Below are 23233 nucleotides of genomic sequence, written 5' to 3' on the forward strand. Positions count from 1 at the left end.
CATCTTTTCCTCATGGGAAATGACGTCATGGCTTCAAATAACCTTGCAAGGTTGCAGATCCCATAGGCGATAGCCCATCTTACCTATATCCACATAACTAAGAAAGATGCATTTCACGAACTTACGATCTAGCTTATTGTGCTTGTCTTTGGGAACATGGTAGAATGCCTCATAATCAAAGACACACAAATAAGTATAGGATGGAGGTTTCCTAGTCCATACCTCCTCTATGATCTGGCAATCAATAGCAATGCAAGGGGACCAGTTAATCAAGTGTATGACAATAGTAAGTGCCTCAATCCAAAAGTGATAGGGTAAGCCTTCCTAGCTAAGCATACAATAGACTCTCTTCTAAATTGTCATGTTCATGAGTTTGACAATACCATTCTAGGGAGGGGTGTAGGGGGTAGTCAACTAATACTTAATACCCCACTCATTGCAAAAATGCTCAAAGACTTTGAAGAAATACTCACCTCCATTATAAGACCTTGGGCATTTTAGCATGTACCCATACTAGTTCTCAACAAGAGTAAGCCAACATTGAAAGGTAGACAAGACATCCAATTTCTACCTAATAGGGTAAGCCAAATCTTATGTGAGTGATTCATCAATGAATGTGAATAAGTACTTCACACCACCTATTAGTGACTAATAGGACATGGGACCACATACATCCGAATGAACAAGAGCCAAAGGCTCACCCATGCGCTTAATGCCGTAGTTCTTATGCATATTATGTGTCTACCTACCATATAAAAAATGATCACAATACTCAAAACACTTATTTTCTAAGGAAAAAAGATACTACAAAAACAAGCATTTTCATTTATTTCAAAGATATATGCCCAAGGTGACGATGCCAAAGAGATACATGTGAAACTATAACCACAACCAAAACATGTCAATTGACCCAAATACAAGCAAAGGATAGATGGTACTAGACTTAGCACTACGTGCAATAACAAGATTCCCATGAGTAATCTTCCATGAGAAATCACCAGACAACATAACCTACATCATCCAAGGTGCTAGCAGAGATAAGGCTCTTTGTGAGAGCCAGTACATGACGTATATCATGAAGACTAAACATGTTGTCTGAACCAAAATGCAGTTCGATATCACCAATACCAACTATCTTCAATGTCAACAGGTCATTATCCAAACAAACCAATCCAGTCATATTGTGATAGGAGTGAAAACACTCTCTATGAGAGGTCACATGAAAGGAAGCCCTTGAATCTATCAACCAACACTAAGTATAGCTTAACAAAGCATCAATCAGCTATGAAGCATCCAAAAACGAAACTACTAAGATAAGATTATCAAATATATTAGGCCGGACTATATGAGTCTCCTTAATCTTGACACTACATTTGCTAGGCACAATGTTGCAATCATCATTCTTGTCCTACAGTTTACCCTTCCCCTTTTCCTTACGCTTTTCTTCACTCATTTTATGGCACTGTAGTCAAATAGATCCTACTTTTCCACAATAATGATAAGTAAGACTAGACTTATGGACACAAGACTTACTGTGAGATTGTCCATATGTCCTAGACTGAGACTCGTTAGAGTCTCTACCATGGCCATTTCCATCCTATCAGATTCTCACAATCAATGCATGTGACGTATGGGAAGCATCCACATTCTTTTTGTTCATCTATTCTATCAAGAGGAAACTCTCAACATCCTACAATTTTAGCCCATCCTTAGCATAGATAGTTGTACAAAAAGTGTCACATGACTCAGGTAAAGTACCAAGCAGAAATAAGGGATGCAAAACTCAATCTCGTGCAAATCTAAATGGCTAGTGATGGATTGTTCAATTATGCAAACATAGAAGTCCCTTCCTTCATGCTGCGAAGCTCCATTAATTAATTGTTTCAACTAATATATTTGAGATGCAAGACTCTACTTGTCATAAAGATTCTTAATATATATCCAAAGCTCATATGCAATCTAACACAGAGTTACAACATTATAGTGAACCTTGCTTAAAGAGTGATAAATTGATTGTGGAACTGTATAGCTCATCTAGTTCATCCCAATCCTCGGCCACAATGTTTTCTGGTTTGGCATCCCTATTTTTGAGTGGTGTAACCTATAATTTTTGCACTAAAACTTGCCATATTTGAGTTTTCCAATAGTTGTAATTAGTCACATCTAGTTTCTCAATATTGAGGATAGCATCGTCACAAGAACCACTAGCTATAATGATACCAAGCAGGTACACAGAAGGGCAAGATAGGTTGCTGTAATAAACTGCAGTAATATGCCAACAACCAATTGTGAGCAACCAAGAGGGATGAAACCACGAACAACTAGCACTAAAGCCTATCACAACTGCAGTGTGTTAAAAACCATATATGCAATAGATATAGACTTCATGCATAAGGTAGGTTTCAAGGATTAATGAAGAGAACTAACAGATGCATAATCCTCTAATATACAAGCGTGCGGGTACTATCAGTATAGCAATACATGAGCAGCTAGGCACATGTGCCTTTAATCCCAACAATTCACACCTCACCTTTCCTCATGCACCCTTGCTTACACAAGGTTCCCATGCTATACTTCTAACAACCTCAGCAATGAGAAACATAAAGAGAATGGAAGGGTGTTTTTTATCATAGCATCCACAAGATACAACTTGCCATCAGTCCATAAATTGATATTATTTCTACCCTCTGATCTCATTTCTTCCAACACACTTGGTGTATGACTAGACACCTTCTTGCATTTGCAAACAGATGCATACTCATCATCCATATCAATATGGAGGTTGTATGGATGTTTATGGTTATCCATGTTTGCAATCAAGTTACCAAGAAGTGATCCAAGCTTGTAATGGATGTGGTTTACAGTCCGTTGAAACAAAAATTTGAAAGAGAAGAGGAAATGTTTTGAGATAGTCATGGACTCTTGAGGCAAAGTTTCTAAGGAGTGAGATGAGGCATTGAAGATGACAATTGCATGCGACATCTCCAAGGTTCGTGTCAATGAATGGTAAACAATGAAAGTAACAAGGTACAAAATGGTAAATATTCCTCAAGACTGCAAATTTCTTTTTCAATAATATTTTTATTTAAAATTTCAATAATACTTTTAATAAATTGCATCACACCTTTTTTTCTCAATTTCTTACACAGCCAAAAAGTGACCTCAAATCTCACCTAATGCAAAGTCCATTAGTAGAGTAGCATATCTATAAATCCATACCTTGATTATTTCTTTAGTCATTATGCTTTTGCTATTCTTATTTTTATCTTGCCTGCTATTTGGAGGTTTGCCTCAGTGAATCTTGAAAGAGAAAGTAACTCCCTAACCAAGAAGAAAGCCCGCAATCCTATATGGCACAAGAAAAGGGGAGGTATAGTTAGTGGAATGCTTATCCATGATGGCCTCTCTCTCTCTCTCTCTCTCTCTCTCTCTCTCTCTCTCTCTCTCTCTCTCTCTCTCTCTCTCTCTCTCTCTCTCTCTCTCTCTCTCTCTCTCTCTCTCTCTCTCTCTCTCTCTCTCTCTCTCTCTCTCTCTCTCTCTCTCTCTCTCAAAATCCACATTGTCACAACCAACCTTCAACTAAAACAAACCCCCCCCCCCCTTCATATGCACGTATAATATACCCCATATTTTTTCCAGGATGACCTATATTTAAACACCATGCTTCATTTTCCATGGATGGGTGATCCAATTAGAAAAACATTATTCTCCTCAAGAAAAATATTGTTGCTATTAGAACTAGATGCACATTCATTTTTTCAATTCCTCGCATGTTGCATATACCATGTCCTTACACATCTTTCGTCAAAATAACAACATATCTTAATATAATGAAGTTTTAAAAGTAAAGCTACAATACAATATAATAAGAAACAATAAAAATCTCACTTATACACTCACAAAATACATTATTTTAAAAAACATGCAATTATCACTCATGCAAGATGAAAATTGGTGCGAAGCATTGGCCTTCTCATGGAGTAGTTACATTTATTAATGCAATTATTCATTGTCAACAATTATGTCCATCTTTAGTGTCCTTTATTTATTGGTATAAACTTGGAGACTCAATGGGATCCCTAGAGGATTTTTCTCGATCCCTAGTAATAAAATTATGATCAACTATGAGTGGCAGCTCAATTGTGGTGGTAGGGGTGGGTGCATTCATTATAGAAAGTATTTGTATCAACTCCCCTCAATTGTGGAGCTTTGCAACATCTTATGCTTCAGGATGATGGCCCCTTTCGAGGTTTGGGCAACATCCCAACTATCTGATTGATGCCAAAAGACACGCATTACAAAAAGGTAATATTACGAAAAGAGTCATTGACTTGAAAATGGTTAGGGTAGCATTACGATAAGAGTCATTGCCTTGAAAATGGTTAGGGTAATATTACAATAAGAGTCATTATCTTGAACCCACATTAGGGCATACTAAATCCACTAGTAGTGGAGCATGTATATAGATTAGTACCTTGATTATTTCTCTATGCATTATGCTTTTGCCATTCTTACTTTGATTTTCCTTATTGGTAAGAACTTGAAAGCCATCACCTTTGGGTCTTTTTTTTGCCATCTTATGAGAGGGCAAAGTGTTCACAACACTCCACACAACAAGTTGAAATATTCAAAGTAAGCATTTGGCCAATTTTTATAAAATATAGGCTAGCCCTTGTTACTTCATAATCAGCACACTTTGATGATCATTGATAACTAATGAGTTTAGCATGTTTACACTCATGTCCATTTGAACCGATATTTGAGGATGCCACCGTGGATCGATCTTAAAGCTAAGTGTTCTCCTCATGGCATAAAGAGGGCATGCACGACAAGTGTTTTCAAGGGAGAGAGGGATTGGGGTGGCATTGAAATTCTGCCTTAAATGATGTCATGGAGTTTGGGGTTAGTAGATGGTCAATGAACGATTCACAAGACATGGTCAAACAAATCTTTTGAGGCATGAAAGATCCCCCAACTCCAAATTGCCCCCACCCCCACTAACGTGCCATCTCAAACCTTGAAAAGAAATAGAATATTGGAATCCTTCAATAATTCGATTAAATATTGTCTCCGTTCCGAAACTGGCAACCGTTGACTGTGCGGGAAAACTCGTGGCTTACGGACAACATTTTCCAATTATAGTTTTGACGAATCCCTTCTTTACAGGTTCCCAATGTGTGAGAGAGAGAGAGAGAGAGACGAAGGGACTCGGAAACAGCCACGGTCCACCCCATTTTCATTATTTTGAAAACGTTTCTTTTTTGTTTTCTTGGGTTTTTTTTTCTGGTTTCTTTTTTGGCTTGCCGCCAGCTGGTGGTGCAAAGTTGGTGCGAGTACATGGCCTCTCTTTACTTTCAATGGAAATTATTTATTTATTTTGATAAGATTTTTAAAATATTTTGGGGGCAAAGGAAAAACTTCCCGAATCCCCGAGAGATGGTGGGTCACGCTTGAGTGAAGTGAAAGATATACCGCAACAGCAAACGTGTCACCATTTATGGCGGCCTACCAGCATATATATATATATATGTGTATATCCATCCTTTCCATATGAGTTTTCCTTTTCCTGAATTGTGTGATGCGGTAATAATATATTAAGGCCAAGAAATACATTCTAATTTCTGGGTGAGATTTTTAGTTTTTGTCCATAATTTCCTCGTCACATCCTTTTAGGAGGATAACCTCTTCCTTGAAAAGCGCGAGAGGGACGGACAGAAGGAGACACTGTGTGTGTGTGTGTCCGACCTTTTATGATTACATTTTGTTTGCTTGTATTTTAATACATGTGGATATATTATTTAGCACTCGTAGTGAGCGATATATTTATGCAGAGGGGGGCCAATTGCATCAGAATAGAGGGGCGTCCTGAGAGACTCTATCTCTCTCTCTCTCGCATCAAAAGTACTCGCCTGACAATATCAGCTGAGACATATTTATGTATTATACGCATACCTTCTTCACAAACAAACACACCCCCAAAAAGATTGTTATATCACGCATGTGACATGTTCGATTCATCCTTTCTTTGCCTTGTTCTTTTGACAATTCCCTTTTCTTTAGGAGGTAGGTGCTACTGCCCCCTTCTCTCGCTTGTGCTATGCGTGGATGTGTGTGTGTATAGTATGTACACACAACAATAACTAATAAAAATACTATTGACCCTGTGAATGGAGAGTTTCAACTTCCCAATAAGAACCCTGACTCGTCTAGGTACTGGGGACTCAACCTCCCCATAGGTTAAAGGAAAGAGAGGAAACGCAGAGAGCCTTCAGAGAGACACACACACACACACACAGTAGGGGGCCCGCGGGGGACAGAGACAGATAGACACTTGAACTTTCTCTCAGACTCTCTCTGTGTCTACACTGTACAGTCTCTCTCTCTCTGTCTCTCTCTCTCTCATCACCTGCACATTTGACTGCAGCAGCAGCACACGCAATCACACAAAATTATAAATCTGTTTGGGGGACACACACATGATCCACATCACCCCATTATGATTAGCAAGGACTTGGGAGGGCAGCTGCCAGCAGCCTCTCTCTCTCTCATATCCATCGGTCATACCCATCTCTCATTGAAGTAGGTGGGTACCAATAAAAGAAAGCGAAGAAAAGGAAGGAACAAGACATGAAAGGCCAAAGGGTGTGGGGGTGTGTAATATTGGTTTCTCCTGTCGAAAGTAAGTACCCACCACCAGCTCGCGTGAGAGCTATTTAATCGAGCAAATCTCTCTTTTTGCCCATCTCTCTTTTTAAGGGCAAGGGGACTCATTTCTTTATGATGATACTTGTGCGTGTATGTGTGAGCGTAGTAACAGAAGAGAGAGGAGATGCTCGCTCTCTCTCTCTCTCTCTCTCTCTCTCTCGTCTTGAGACTTGTGGCAACATGTAGGCAAGCTCAACTTGTGTGTGTAGTAGTAATAGTGTGTACCCTCCTCCCCTTTCTAGAGCCTTCTTTATGCCCCCACAAAAATCACTACCAATACTCTATACAAAACACCCTTCTCTCTCTCTCTCTCTCTTTTCCCTAGGGCACACGCCAAAGCCGTGATAGGATGGTACCCTTCCTAGCAACAGCATATATCCTCATCAATCCTTTCACTTCCTTTGAGAGGCATACTTTTTACACTCATCATCACCCACCCTCTCATAGTATCTTCTTTCTTGTTTCACCTAATGCCAATTGGGGAAAGCTTCAACTTCATTGTCGAGGCCCTTTTTCATTTTGATATTTGGATTGCTTCTCGTTTTGCTTTGAAATTTGAAGGTTGTGAATACTCTATCCAATAATTGTGAAAGTTTTTTTCTAAGCTTTGTCTTTCGCCTAACGCTAAGCCTCGTCTTTATGTGACCACTAGCCCACATGTACCTATCTTATTGACTCCAAATTTCCAAGTTGGATGGCTCTCATAAGCTCTCCAAAACACAAGACACACACACACAACTCCACAAACTTTGGCCATCACAAGTCCCATCACTAGGTGCCCGCCTCCCACCATGCCCAACATAACACACATCTCACAAGTGACATGCCACCCAAGGCACTCACTAGTCCCTTTTACCCTCACCTTTATCGTGCAATTTCTGCACTGACCACCATCTCGATGTTTACAACTCCTTTGCATCTTTATACATGTATCTCCTTGCATATATCATAATGCATTGAGCATGCACATGTCTCTTTCTGCCTCTTCCTTTGAAACCATATTCTTGCTTATGGCGCACAATATCAAGCAAGATCTCCATTAGAAATTAAAATGTTGCTCTAAAACCAAGGAAGCACTGTTAGGAGTGGCTTAGAAGTGTCAAAAGTGAGATTGGGATTTGAAAAAAAGGCAAGCACATAGAACTCTTTATCATAAGAAGGCCATGATTCATTTGAACACATTGATTGAACACTACACCCAAATTGTAATGCTCTACAACTCACCAAAAAACTTGACCTTTTCTAAAGACAAGCCACTCAATGTGCATTAGCCAACAAAATACTCATTTCCCATACCTTTCTACAAACCCTACAAAGAATGTATATTTATCTCTTATTGTTGTAATGCTAAGTCAATTATGAAGAGGCTTGTTTCAAATTGAACAAAGTTATCATGAAAATAACCCTTGGCCAAGCTTTTGATATGTAGCAATGTCTTTCCCATATTTTAAAGAAAGGTGATTAGCTTACACATTATGAAGTGGATCAACCTGTCAAGTTTCATAGCTTAGTTTTTGAATTCAAATGCAAATGGATATATCCAAACATCAAATCATGCCACTCTACCTACTCCTTTTGAGACATTTGATCAACACTTCCTTCCCCAATGATCTAGACACGACAGTCATGTTTAGTCTTCTCCAAGATAAAGTGCATGTGAGTGATACTTTAAGCTTCTCAATGGATGTTGCTTTATGTCTAGAAGTATCTTAACTTTTATTATGATGAGCTCGCGTGAAATAGAAAGCTTCAAAGATGGGCAAGTCAATCTTGCGGTGAGAATTAGTTTCATGTGCCACATATGTTAACTAATGGAGTGTCTCCTTATGATTACATGAGGACAACATAGTATGTCCATGCTCATAAAATGACATCATGGACTCACTCTTTTCCTTATCACAAGAGTGACATATGCCATGAGGCATGCAGTTCCTTGAATTCTTCCCATTAGAATGTTGTATTCTCACATTTATCTACATTTGAGTATGCTTCTAAGATCAAGCATGAAGATAAAAATTTGTTGGCTCATTAAAAAGAGTGGCATATCTATCATTAAGAAATGACATTATAGTAAACCCATGGTTGAACTAAGGCAATATTATGAGTGTAGGTGTTTTTAAACACCTACAAATTCTTGCTTGATATATATGTTCTTAAATTTACCTAGTCAAAGTGGTTACAATGTGTACCAATTGTGGGCTAACTAGTTTTCCTATGGAAGAAGCAATATTGTTGCCCAATAGAGCAACTTCGGCCTAGGATGATGTATGTGATTATAGAACACCTTAGGCATCAAGCTTGGGTGTTTGAACATATTACACCTTAGAAGTCATTGTATCTATAGCATGCTATTGAGTAGGAAGCTTCTTCTTGTTGGAAAATTCAAATCATTATACATTGAATTTGGACTCCCTTAGGTTGGAACTAGGAACACATTGAGATTGTAGAAGGACCAAAAGCGATACCCAAATGTCTAATTTGAAGGCAATAGACATCTCTCCAAACATTTAATGTACGTGTCGGGCACATAAATTTATGTTTTTGTGCTATTTATGTAGATACGTTTCTATATTTACACATATGTAATACTCATTGTCAATGTTGATATGCATATGCATATGTCTCTATTTTCCTAGGCACTATTGTATGTATATATGCATGTATTTGTAGCTATATCTACATATATGTGTAAGCATCTATATGTATGGGTACTATCATATGCATACATAAATAACTTGCTTAAGGGATTCGCTCATTGATATGTAAGCATATCATGTGGATTAAAAAGAAAGGATTTTTCAAATATCATTTTTTAACATACAAAAGGATTCTATCAAGGGTTGGAAAGGTCTAGGTCTAAATCTATTGAGGATCAAGGAAAATAGCAGACAAATGGAAGAAATAAATTGTGAAAAAAAGGGCTCCCGAATATACGATAAAACATAAGAAATAGATAAACCCAACAAGAAATTGGATTACTCTTGGAAACTCTGTACAACTTTAGTAAACCCCTTCAAACTAAATAAATTGCATCTAAGATGATAGATTAGGCTAACTTTGTCTTAGGCGATAGCTTATTACCACTGAAAAGGGGTGTGTTTGATTTTGAGAAAATTCATAGATAAGAGTATTATTTAATAGGCTTTGAATGCACGTGATATAGAGGGTTTACATATAGTGAACCCTTAATATAATTTTTATCCATATTTATACACACATATATACACGAAAATGCAAATACTCATGCATAAACACATGCCCATGGGCATACACACATACATGTTCATGCAAGTATCTATGCACCTATAATGCACACACACACACACACACACACACAATTCATTTCAAGATTGTATCTAGCAAACTAACCTAACTTGAATGAAGAAATGGATTGAGTGTTGTAATGTTTATAATAAAATAGCTTTTTCATTATCTATATTATTGTGTAAGAAATTATATGTGGCAACCATAACTATCCTAAGGATTTTTTATCCAAGTATGGTTACTTTTCATTGTGCATCAAAAAAATTAGTGCCAAAGACTTGGAAATATACACCTTTTGGACAAGTCAAGTCTCTATAATTAATTGATGGGGATGGATTTTTCAAGAATAACTTCCAATATTTAGATATTACTATTAAAAGAAGTGCCTATTTGTTTAGAACCATTCAAACAAGCAAGTTTTACACCACCTAAACCAACCTTAACTAGATTAAAATGACCTCAAAAGACAAAACATAGTGTATATAGATCCAAAGCAAAATAATGTATAGAAACTCTTCAACTTAATGGCAACATATTTTTTTGTCAATTGTGTTAGTTCTGGCATCAAGAATACATTTTACATCAACTCAATGGTAGCCCATAATATTGGCTCATTTTGACCTTATGAACTTCAAACATGCTAAACTTTTGTATACTAGGAGTATAATCTCTCTCACGTTTTTCAAATCTAAAGAAAGCACAACATATAGATCTTCAATGTCCACCCAAAGCACCCACTTTTTCTAACCATGTGCAATTAGTGAGTTAAGCATCGATATATAATAAATAACACGGAAGTTATTGCCACTAAAATAATAATCATATGGCACACTGAAATATGACTATCCAAAATAATAAAATAATTCTCCAATAAGAAATCAACTAAATGCTCAACTAGACTTTGCAAAACACATCCATCATCTGCATCTACAAACCAATCAAATCTAACCAAAAATATACTTAGTATAAATCAAATAAGTCATTTTCATGAACAACAAAACTAGTACTAATAACAATGGTTTATCACAATAATATAGTATCAAAGGATACTCCACATGCACTCTACTACAAAGAAATGTAGTGAATCACTTCCTAAAATAGATTAATCTAGTGCTATAGATGATGTGTATACTATGGAATCACCTGCTAATGGCATCAGTCTTCATGTACATAAGAACAAGTGTTATTCCCAAAAAGAACATATGCTTTTATTAACTTTCCATACACAAGCAAACCATATATAACCATCATTCCCTTGAGAACATGCCCTAATGTATAGACAATAAGTATTTAAGGCTATCATTGATGCCATGAGGCATATTCCACGGTGGATTCCGTGAGGTTTTGCGGTGGATTCCGTAAAATTATATTTATTACCGGGGCTCATACACAAGGTGGATTCCTTGTGCGAAAAGTTGATGGGGACACCTGTCCTTTACGGGCGTCTCGTTAATTTAATATGCAAGTGGGTGATTCCATAGCGGGTGATTTCACAAAATACATATTTAAATTAATGGATGTTTATGATTTTAGAGTGCACAGTCGTAATAAATTAAGGTTAGGATTGATTTCTAACCAATTTATTTATTTTGTAGCTGAAGACTGCTAGGTATTCACTTTTGTCGATTTAATTTTATTATTTTCTAACAATTGTGAATGCTTCAACTGATGTGTAGAGCAGGCAGCGGTGGCGTTGGGAAGCACTGGGTGATAGCGTGTATTCAAGTTATTTAGAAGAAATTATCATTTTGATGGGCGCGCATCTTAGGCATGGCACCAATATTTATTTTGACGCGCTTATTTATTGAAGGACCTAACATTTATTTATTATTGTGTATACGCATGGGTGCACGATTTAAATATTTGTTATTGGACATTGTATTTGGGCACAGCTCGACTCTTTGGGCGCCCAATCGCTTTAATTCTTTAGTTGGACAAAAGCAAACACAAAAGCTAAAGCGTGCTTATTGTAAATTGGGCTATTTTTTTATCTTGGAGATTAATAATATATCAAATACATGCTTTGTGGAACGCTCACACAAGGCATGGGGGGAGATTGTACCCAATTAGTCTTTTGCTTCATGTCGTGTAAGTCTTCTCTCTTATTTTTTGTGCAAAAGTAGAGTTCTTTTGTTCTTGGGGACCTTCCGACGCTCGCTACCTACGCATACAGCATCCGATCTATGCACCAATCATCCCTTTGGTAAATAAAATAAGGCCTCCAAACACTAATGTTTAGTCTAGATTTGCACCATTTATCATATTCACTAACTTTGATTACCCACAACCTAGGGAGACTAGACCCTTTGTATATACAAAGGTCCAATAGTTTCTCAAGAAGTCATGCTTATCTTTCTGGTGACATTAGATTCATCTTGTTTTAACCTTCGAACTAAACACTTCCAAGTGTGCATCCAATTTGTTGCTTGCTTTACATTATTTGCATGCATTTCATAAAAGTTGGTATAGTTTCATTGCATATGCTATGATAAAAGTTGGTAATATATAAAACTATAGCCCATCACAAGCTCGCTCAACCTCAATATGCACTTCGACTTTTCCCCTATACCATTGCCTTCAACATGTATTCAAAGGTCCTCCCTTCACCAAAATGTTATACAAACTCTATTGGAACATGAAACTTGTTTCCAACATGTTGCCATAATTCTAAGCTAAAGTTTTGTGTTCCAATGGTTCTATGAGTTTGAGCCAATCCATGGTAGAGCAGCATTTCAAGCTTGAAAAAAGTTTAGCCTCTAAAACTATGTCGACGTTGTTTGTCAAAATTTTTGTATCAAATTTATTTTTCATTTTTCTCAACATGCAAAGCTTATCTTGCTAATAGGAAAACATGGTACAAAGATTTCTTTCTTATCGATAAGAACTTTACTCCAATGTTAAAATTATGCATGCCTTGCAAAAAATGGTTTCAAACAAAGAGAATTATGCTTTCCATGCAAATTATGATTTCAGACTAGTGTTGGAGCCAATTTAAAACATGTGCTTATATGTAGCTTACCATCCAATAAAACAAATTTTATGAAGCACACTCCAAATACTTGCAAGCATAAACTCCAATTTGGGATGTAAGACTACTCTCAAAGTCATAAGCTTAATCTTAATTATAAAAACCAAAATCTCTACCAACCATGTGTACCATGTTTCCTTTTTACCACCCAAAAACTTATAGAAGCTTATCTAAATTCGTGATAACCTCACGTGACACCCTTCACTTATCATTATGCTTACCTAGCTTTGACAGTTAAAGAGCTTATTCAATGTACCTACTCATCCAACTATTAGTTATCTTTTTGCCACTTCACGGTTATGATCAACATAACGATGCTCTTATACCTAAGATCAACAATGCCCTCTCTTTCTATGCTCTTTTGCTTGAGATCAACAATACCCCCTCTTTCTATGCTCACATGTAAATAACTCTTTTACCCCATTTTAAAGTAACCCTCTTGTGAATCCCCCTATTTTACCTTATGTTAACAATAACCCTCTTGCCTAGCTCTTACATATATATCTGTTTATTCTCATTTCAATAGTCCAAGGTGGGGGTGAAAGCTTAAGGGTGTGTTACAAATGTGTCGAGTGCTAGTCTTCTAAAAGGTGCCCGTATGCCAATCTAACTCCCTCACTCACATCAAACCATCAACAAAAATTTGGGGTTTTAAACAAAAACATTTTCTTATCTTAATGACACGGCTTTCCAAGGTATACACTTTTCGTGTCCTCTTTTAAAGGACATTATTCTTTGAAATCTAACATTAAACTACCAAAATCTACCAAAGAGATTCATGACATTAAGATCCACTTGCCATCCTCAACCGATATTTAGTGTCTCAAACATCAAGATTTGATGGGTGTCCATTGTCCAAGGACCTCCAACTTTTCCTATGACTAACAACACATACGGAACTTTTCAACAAAATAAGTTAAGACATTGTCATTCTTCATGGAAGTGCAAAGTTTTGAAGAAACTATCGACACGCAATAAGATTTTTATCCCCATAACCAAGAGCCACTTAAATCATATTCATGTACATATATACATAATAAGAAGGATGATTTTTAACAAACTCAAAAATTGGAAACTCACCTTTCTTTGACTTGAGATACGTCTATATCACCTTTTGCTTTACTTTGTATATCTCAAGTTGTGACAACAAGCTAGTAGGAAATCAAATTTATGTTTTTATTGTAGAAATTGTTATTATGGTCATATTGAAAAACACTAAAAAGAGAGAAAAAAATGCTTAATGAATCTCTTGGACTATATGCTTGACCAAGATATATGATGCATCTAATAATATGAATGTAATAACTTGTGTTGATGAAGGAAATAGCAATAGAAAGAAAAAACATCATTGCATATTACTTGAGCATTGGAAAAGCAATCATCCTTAGGCCTACTGCATTATTGACAAATGATGGCAAAGAGAGGGTGAAATGTAGAAATGTTCATTTTCTCAAAAAGGCATATCCATTTGCTAAATCTAAGGGATCCATGAAAACAAAACACATTGTAATCCATGCATATTGAGGCAAAGTTCATGTGGAAAGAGCATGCTAAACAGAGCATGATCACTATGGAAGGGCACATTCACACTATGATAGATAGTGAAGAAGAGTGTGCCATGTTATGCATGCAAGTTGGTTGGTATGTAATCAAAAGATGCCTACCTTTGGAAGAGTGCCACAATTGGTTTAACTTCTAAAGGCTTATGAATATGTAAATATGCCCCTTGCAAGTGAGGACTCCACTTACACCTTTAAGCATACAGGAAAAGAGTTTGCAAATGCAATTAAGCATGTCTATTGAGAAAGACTAAAACTTGATATAAGAAGCAGTCCATTCTACTCCAAGGTGATGAGAGGACAAATGATTATGTATGGCAGTTTTATCAAGAATGCATGCCATGGTTGTGTAATTGCAAAGTTGCTGGACCTTCACCCAATGAATGCAATGGAAAAAGCTTTATCTTAACTGTTTTTCCATCTCGTGTCTTGCTAGCACACCATTGATTTGGCAAGTTTAAACACAAGTCTGGTGGCAATTTTATGAAGAGAGATTCTATACATAATGAGCTATCACTATATCACTCCTAAGAGGCACTCATAAGCAAATAATGACTTAGCAAGGTCATAGACTTTAAATATATAGACAAAACAATGATAATTATGTATGAATGGTCTTCCATATCAACAAAAAGACATGCATTCCTAATTGATATTGTTAGAAGAGAAAACCTTGCAAACAAAGATACTTGATGTAAAATGGTAACCTTTGAAAAATGCATGATGTAGATGATTGTTGAGAGGTTCAGTGACGATGACCAATATCGTGACCCTTATGCATGCATTATTGAGCATCATGTGAAATGAGGATGTCACATTGTTAGAAGAGCCAACCTCACAATACAAAGATACTTGATGTAAGATGGTAACATTTTTTTTAGAAACGCATGATGTTGATGATTATTGAGAGGTCAAGTGATGACCGATATTGTGACCCTTACGCCTATATTATTAACCATCACATGCAAAATGAGGAGCTACTTTATACTCTTCTTGACTAATTATAAGGTGCGATTTTATTTTATCTTTTTATTGATGTGATTGAGGACTTGAATATGTTAAATTACACTTTCCAAAATACTTTAATATATCTTGTAATAGGAGTAATAAAATTTTCGATCTTGCATTTCTTAGTGCACAGTTTGTTGTAGATACTGCACATATGGAGAGCAGAGCTTTATAGTAAAAGACATGAACAAATGGGAGTCATAATATACAAGTTTAAGCCACGAGGATTGTTTGTGTTTTGAACCCTATTAAGCTAATGTGGCTCTTGGCACACAATTTGTTATAGATATTACACATACAAGGAGCAAAGAACTTTATAGTAATAGTAAATGTGTACGAACAAATTACAAGTGTTTAGGTTTTGTGAAGCTAATGTGGCTCTTGGTGCACAATTTGTTATAGATATTGCACATATGAAGAGCAAAGATCTTGATAGTAAAGGTGCATGGACAAATGGGAGCCATGGTTTACAAAGATGGTATAATACCACGCTTAAGCCAAGAATATTGGTTATTTTGGACCTCCATGGAAGCTAATGTAGCTAATCCACAAGAGACCTATCACATAACAATGTGCCATGATATTTTTGTGTAAATGCTACATCATAAGTTGATTTAAGCTTTAAGGGATAGATTTTGCAATGATTTTGATGTGTTGGCGCATCAAACTTTCTCCAAAATATTATATATACTTCTTTCCAAAGTGTTGCATTTTAGCAAAAAATATAGATCCTTTGATTATTGAACAAAGTATGCAAAGTTGAAAAAAGATATTTCTTCACAAGAATGTGCCATTGCTTTCAATGAAAGAATGTGTAATTGTTTCCAAGGCCAAGACATGCACTCAACCTTGCAAGCGTGTTCCAATCATGAGTAAAACTTATTTTAATAAAACTATGAAACAATAACGGACTCCCAAAGAAGCATCAAATCTGAAACAAGTGCAATGGTGTCGTCAAAGCTATGATGCTTGTGAGGGCACAAAATAAGAGCGATAACGTAAATGCTATGATGCTTGGAAGGACATGAAGGCACAATATATATCACTTGAAAGTCCAACTTTAAAAAGATACTACTACACTTATTGGTAAATGCTTTGTGTTTTGTGACCTTGCATGCAAATAGCTTTATTAGACATGCAAATAACAATTTGGGTGTATTCACAATTGATGTCTTGTGCATTATAATTGGAATTCAATACTTGTAACGACAGTGCAAGTTTTCCATCACTTCTATTTTCTACATGTGTCATTAAACAAAAACTTAATGGAAGTTTATAGCCAATGTTGAACACTAGATACTCAACTCTTTCAATTGCTTGGTGTCTACATGTCATGAAGCGAAAACCTAATGGAAGTTTGTAGCCAATGTTGAACACTAGATGCTCAACTCTTTCAATTGTCTTGTGTCTCACTTCCATCAATTGTTGAGTCTACACTACCCTAAACTGCACCCATTGACGACCAATAGCAAGCATTACTCAAATAAACATTACTTCATGTAGCTACATAGAAGTAGAAATAAACATCTGCTGCAATGTAGAACTGGGGCAAACTAAAATCCTCAAGATTAGTGGTAGATTTCTCTTTACAAGCACCCTTGTATGCGCACCTACATTTTACAAAGATATGAGTGTGTACCATGTAGGCAGTTAGATGGCAAGGGCATTGAGCCGATGCTCCTCCAAAATTTGTTCTCCAAAAAGGCTGATGTTTTAAATATCATAGCCATCAGATGCTGGAACTGCTTCATCAAGACAGCCAACCAGCACAATGTTATATTTCCATAACCTGTTTGGATCCTTCCACCTAGACAGTCTTGCTCCCGACTTCGCCCACCAACTGCACATTGAAAAGCATCTGGCGGAACGATCAAAAATCCTTCAGGTCATGTACCCCTCAGATAATACAGCAAATGAGGGTGGTTAGCTCAAGGAGACGAGGATACTTGCATGGTTCATCCCACGGAGAGGAGAGCCCTCATTCTACAGTGCAATGAGATTTACTAGTCTAAGTAGACCTGGACACTAGCATTTTTCAGTGATCCACATATTGGGCAGTCCGGTTGTCTCGAGTCACACTCCTTGCATAGGCATAAGTGCCGGCAAGGAAGGAGGAGAATAGAGGCTGGATTGGCCTTGCATACTCTGCAATATCTATGATCTTTGAGTTCACGGCTTTCCCTCACCATGCAGGCAGCCATCACATTCCCTGAATCTCCATGGTTACATGATTCTGCATCATCAGCAGCCTCACTCTCCCCACAACCTTCCTTGCTATGCTCTCTGCTCTGTGCCACAACCTGCTCCAAGCTCGTCCGCAGGCTGGAGACCATTGCTTCATTGTTCTTCGCCAAATTTTGCCACAGCTGAGACTCCAAAGTCAGTTGCTTGACTCGCTCTTCCAGATCCACATTCCTGCATTTGATTCTTTGTACTTCCTCCTCCTTCTCCTTCAACTTCCTCAAAACACTGTCTTCAATCGATGTCAGCAATGCTATAGTGTGCATTTGTCTCTTCTCTTCAAGCAACTGTTTCATGCACTCTCCCTACAAACAGAACATGCAACCTCAAGATTAGAGCAATGAAAAGGGATAACTCAATACCTTCTGTATGATTGTCTCAATAAGCTCATCACCTAGGAAGCCTTATTCAAGTAATGAAAATGACGACTGAACCTAACCTATTGGCAGGCACAGTTCAGCACTCAATGCACTCAATGAGCGTCTGATACATTAGGGATGAAGCAATTACCTGAAGGTTGATCAGTTGGTCAATTTCTTCCTTCTGTTTTAGGAAACGTGATTGGATGTCTTCACTCAGTATCAAGGACACAGATTGTGAGGACGATGGAACCCTGCCACTTGTCGATGCCACGGATGATGCAACCCGCCCGTCTTCGAATGCCAGCCTGAGACCGGTCGAGATGGGCATTGAAGCCAAGTTTGGCACTGCATGGTGCACACCTGGATTATTTTGGAGAAGGCCCGAGATGGGAACAAAGCCTGTCGCATGTTGCCTGGCAAGAAGCTCATCATCATCGCGCAGCCTCTTCCTTGACATGATTGGATTGAGGTCAATACCCTCCAGCTCATTCATGTTTACGTTATTCACCATTGTCTGAGATGCCATGTTCGGAACCGCGACTGAGCAAATACAAAATCCTAAGTCAGGTATTTCAGGGTCACATTACCGCCAGGGTTGCAACGGACAGGTTGTGCATGCATTTCTGGATTGATTGATGCGAGCAACGGTACCTGTATTGTACATGCGAAGCGCGTTCGCTGCGAGGGCCTGCTGATGCTGCTGCTGTTGTTGCTGCTGCGTTTCTTCCACGTGACTGAAGAAAGCAGAGGCAGGCTGCAAGAAGTCGCGGCCGTCGAGGGGAGAACCGGCTTTGGCCCTACAATTGCCGAAGCAAGGAACAGGACTGATGAGCTCGATGCAGAAAAGAATTAAGAGGGAGATTTGATCGATTAAGAAATTCAGCTTACCTCTTTCGGTAATCAGGGAGGAGGATATTGGAGGGGTACTGAGCTTGGACAGCCATTGGTGTGCCTTCTCGATTGGGCAAGGGGGGACGCAAGCCTGCAGCAGGAAGGGGTATACGTCTGTGTTTGTATGAAAATATGCGAGAGAGAGAGAGAGAGAGAGAGTGTGTGTGTGTGTGTGTCTTGGAAAGAAAGGGTGGCAAGTTCTTTGTTAATGGGAGGAAGGAAGGGAGGGAAGGAAGGAGAAGAACAAGTAAAAGAAGGAAGGCAGCCTCTCTTCTGCCTACACGGTTAGTTAGACTGGAAGATGGCGCACATTTCACCCCTCTCTCTCTTACCTTTACCTTACCCTTACCTTATTCATGATTACCCCAAAATATTCAATAAAGAAAAGAACTTCCCCTTTTCCGCTCCCAAATAGTAAGTACCCTAAATATATAAAGCCTCGTGCTTTAATTATCCAGGATTTTATTTTATTACTGCCGTTACTGTCGAGGAAAGGAAAAAAGCTCTCGGAATTCGGGACAATTTGGGGGGAAAAAGAGGGTCAGATGGGCTGGTAGAGATAAAAGTTTTCTCCCCCCCCCAGCCCCCCTCTCTCTCTCTCGCGCGCGCTCTCGGCCCCGCCGCTACGTCTAGAGCCCCGCATTTGCGCGATCCACGTACAGCACATGAAGGATTTATTGTTATTATTATTAATATGGTGCGTATCCATTTATTTTCTTTTTTATTTTTAGGGCCCGGCCACGTCACGCGGGAGAGAGAGAGAAGCGAGCCCTCGCCGGCCCCACCAAAATCGACGGCCTGCCCGCCAAATCCGTCCCCAACTTGGCCACTTTTTCAAACCTAACGCCGAGCTGCTTAACTTAACTAGTACTACGACACACCACACCCACACACTCGTCTTATTATTATTATTATTATTGTTCTTATTAAATTGCATTATTTCTTATTTCTTATGTAATTGTATTATGTACATTTTTGTATTATGTAATGTTAATAGGACAACTAGCCATATTATATACTATAATAAACATATATTCATAACAATTAGCAATCCACTAATCCTCTCCCACACATGATTTCCATTGATTGCCCTTTATCTAAATTAAACCTTTCCACCTAAGTCCACATGCAATTTTAAATAGTTCTCCTATTATATAAATTGATAATAATAATAGCAACAACAATTAACAAGCACTTGTCCTCTCCCACATGTGATTTCCTTGGATTGCTCTTTTCCTAATTTAAACTTTCCTACCTAATTCCACAACAATGACCACAGATTGAGCAAACAAATGTTATCATTAAAAAGAATTGGTGGCTCCTAATCCACACGCAAAGCGCTTTGCCTCCTCTGAAATTATTACAAGAAATCAAAACAACCAAAAGAAAGTTGCTACCCCTTACCTATAAGTTTTCATAGTGAAGTGATTGCCTATTATATTATTTTTTTAAAGGAGCAAAAAGGAAGTTGTTGCCCACCTCTTTGAACTTTCATGTTGATCACCTATGAAAGAGGCACTTAACAAGTTCGTCTCTACCTCCACAAAGTGACAAATAATCCAAAAATAACGTTTTAAAAAACGTACAATAGTCTTCTCTCAAAGCAAGAAAGAGTTGATCATTCTATTTATCCTCCCCCACCATTGTTTATCTTAATCCATGTGGTTTTCCATCCAAGTAAATATTAGGCCATAAATGGTGCTTCTTACTTAGTAGATGCCCCATTGTTGAAATCCATAACTACATTACACTACAAAGACAAAGACTACACAAGGAAGGCATACATAGCATCACAAAGCCATAGCCCATTCTCATACCTTCCTAGCCAAGGAAGCCTTGTTCAACCCATCACGAAGTCATTGACTAATGCGATCCTTAAGGCAGCTAATAGTTATCAAGCCTTTTGATTTGTAAACATATTCCCACTCTTTAGATTTTACAGTAGAGAAGCTACTCCTAGGAGGTTTTTGACAACTTGCACATAAAAATTCCTCCAAACCTTATGTTTGTAAACTTGGGGATAAAATAACCGCTTATTCCTCCATACCTTAGTTTTACTGGAACATTAAGGGCACTCATGTAATATGTGAGGATCCCTAAAGTTTATTAGTATGTTAGTCTTATCTCACTATTGTGCATAGGAGACCATTTTGAGAGTGTGTTCTCTTGTAATCATGCAACCCATGTGTAAAACCACACCTTTCCCACATTTCCTTCCCTTCCTCCATGATCATGTTCCCCTTGCTCCCTCATATCGTCCTTATTCTCATCTCTTTCATAGCTCCCCAACTACCTTCCATTCCAGCCCCAAAGTCTTAGAGCTTGTGACTTCTTGGGAATAGGTCTCCTTCTTCAAAGCTTAAAGGAAAAAAGTAGTTCACATCTTCATTGAAGTGCGGTTCCATCAGCACGATCTATTCTCCAAGAAAAACCACCTACTCTTGAAAGAATAGACAAGTGTCAAAAGATGGAAAAGGTGAGTAGGCTCATGGGCATTAATCAAATCATTATAGTGAGTATATGCTTCGAGAGGCAATCGAGGCCCCAATCACCATGTTAATTACAATGTCACGTGCAAGAGGTAAAAAGCCAAAGGCTTCATAATAGATTTGGATGTGTGCCACATTAACAAAACATGGGCCCTCTTAAGGTAGACATTTTATATGTACTATTATATGTTCTTTTCCTCGACATGTTCTTCAAACTCAAGCTTGTTGGTGTGTCCCCACATTTGCTATCACACGTTGTCACATCAAGTGTATGGCTCTTAGCATAAATAGAACATGTAGAGAGAATCTCAACAAAGTCTATAATAATAGAGATCACTTGTTTTGCAATTATACCAAAGAAGTAGGCAATTCCCATTCCCATACATTATCCACTATTGCCTTTAACAACTCTAGCACCACCATATCACGGAAAGAGACACCCATTATGAGGTTTGCTATGTGAAACCAAACCAAATCTCATGACTACAATGACCTTTATGGTAATTTTGTTCCATTCAAATAGAATAGCTTTTACATGTGAATATCAAAGTGAATGATATTCTTCTTAATTAGGACTTTGCACATCACCTAAAAACATGTCTAATCTTAGCTTCTAGAGGAGTAGCCAGCAACAATGACCTACAAAAATATTTATTTCATTTGAAAATATATCAGCACATGAGGCACAATCAACCATCAATGTGTTTCCTCTTTATCAGTGTGCCCACCAAACTTACTGAGAATCAAAAGGTCAAGGGCATTCACAAATAAGCATGAAAAGCTTGCCTAATTCAAAGGACTAGTAAGGCCACACAAGATGCCTTTTGCAGCAACCATGCCTCTTTGTACAAGCACTAGAAAAGCGGATTTGAACAAACTGTTTTCAAAACCAAGTGGGTCCTTTTTCTACTTGGAAAGCTATTTGTTTCCTCAAGTAAACCTTTCATGGGCTTCCTCACCTCTTTATGACTAAAGTGTACTTTTCTTGATTGATGGCACCTTTCTTTGTGTTGTTTGAACAATCACAATAAGTAGTAGTAACTCTTAGGAGGGCTATAATCAAACTTTGAAAGGCTAGGTTATTCTATACTTTGAATGGTTGGTTTGGTCTCCAAGATGTAAAAATAATCAATTATCTTTAACAATTAGGATTCATGGAGTCGTGCTTGTGTTAGTTACTTGAGCTAAAATAATTTTAACACCGTGCTTAAACATCTTAACATAATTCTCGATTCTAACAACCTTCTCTAAAAGACCAAGTGCTTAAGTCCTTGAGGAGTTATAGTTAAGGAAAAATGTTAGGCTATCAATTATCCACTCTCCAATAAGTAAGAGAAAGCAAGTATTTTAATCTCTTAACTTTGATGACTTTGACTATTGTTCACTATCTTCAAATAAACAAGTTGCATTCACTAGAGACATACTTGTGTAAGCCACTTGAGCTAATGTTATACTATAACCATTCCACATATTCTCGCAAGTTTCTCTTAAAAACTACAAGTGTTTAATTTACTCAAGCACTTGTATTATATGAAAATTTTGGGGTATCATTTGTCAAAATATAAGGTTGTATATATTTAGGTAATGTGTAATCGTATCAAACTGGTTGTTACCACATGGCTATTCCTACCAAGTGCCCTATGAAAACTATCTAGAACTACACCTTACAACCCCTATTAAGTTTTC

At 37.7% G+C, this 23233-nt stretch overlaps 1 protein-coding gene across 1 annotated transcript; it reads right to left on the reverse strand.

The window, feature by feature from the left end:
* Positions 1-16874: 16874 nt before the first annotated feature.
* LOC148018671 (uncharacterized) lies at positions 16875-19388 on the reverse strand. Its single transcript, XM_087701639.1, has 4 exons — positions 19056-19388; positions 18819-18964; positions 18316-18707; positions 16875-18110 (listed from the first exon to the last, which is right to left on the reverse strand). Exons 1-4 carry the CDS (start codon positions 19109-19111, stop codon positions 17568-17570), a joined length of 1137 nt encoding a protein of 378 aa, XP_087557765.1. The 5' UTR covers positions 19112-19388; the 3' UTR covers positions 16875-17567.
* Positions 19389-23233: the final 3845 nt, after the last annotated feature.

This window comes from Lygodium microphyllum, chromosome 20 (assembly GCF_053477565.2).
Source record: "Lygodium microphyllum isolate KBCC chromosome 20, Lygodium_microphyllum_v1.1.10, whole genome shotgun sequence".
Lineage (NCBI taxonomy): Eukaryota > Viridiplantae > Streptophyta > Polypodiopsida > Schizaeales > Lygodiaceae > Lygodium > Lygodium microphyllum.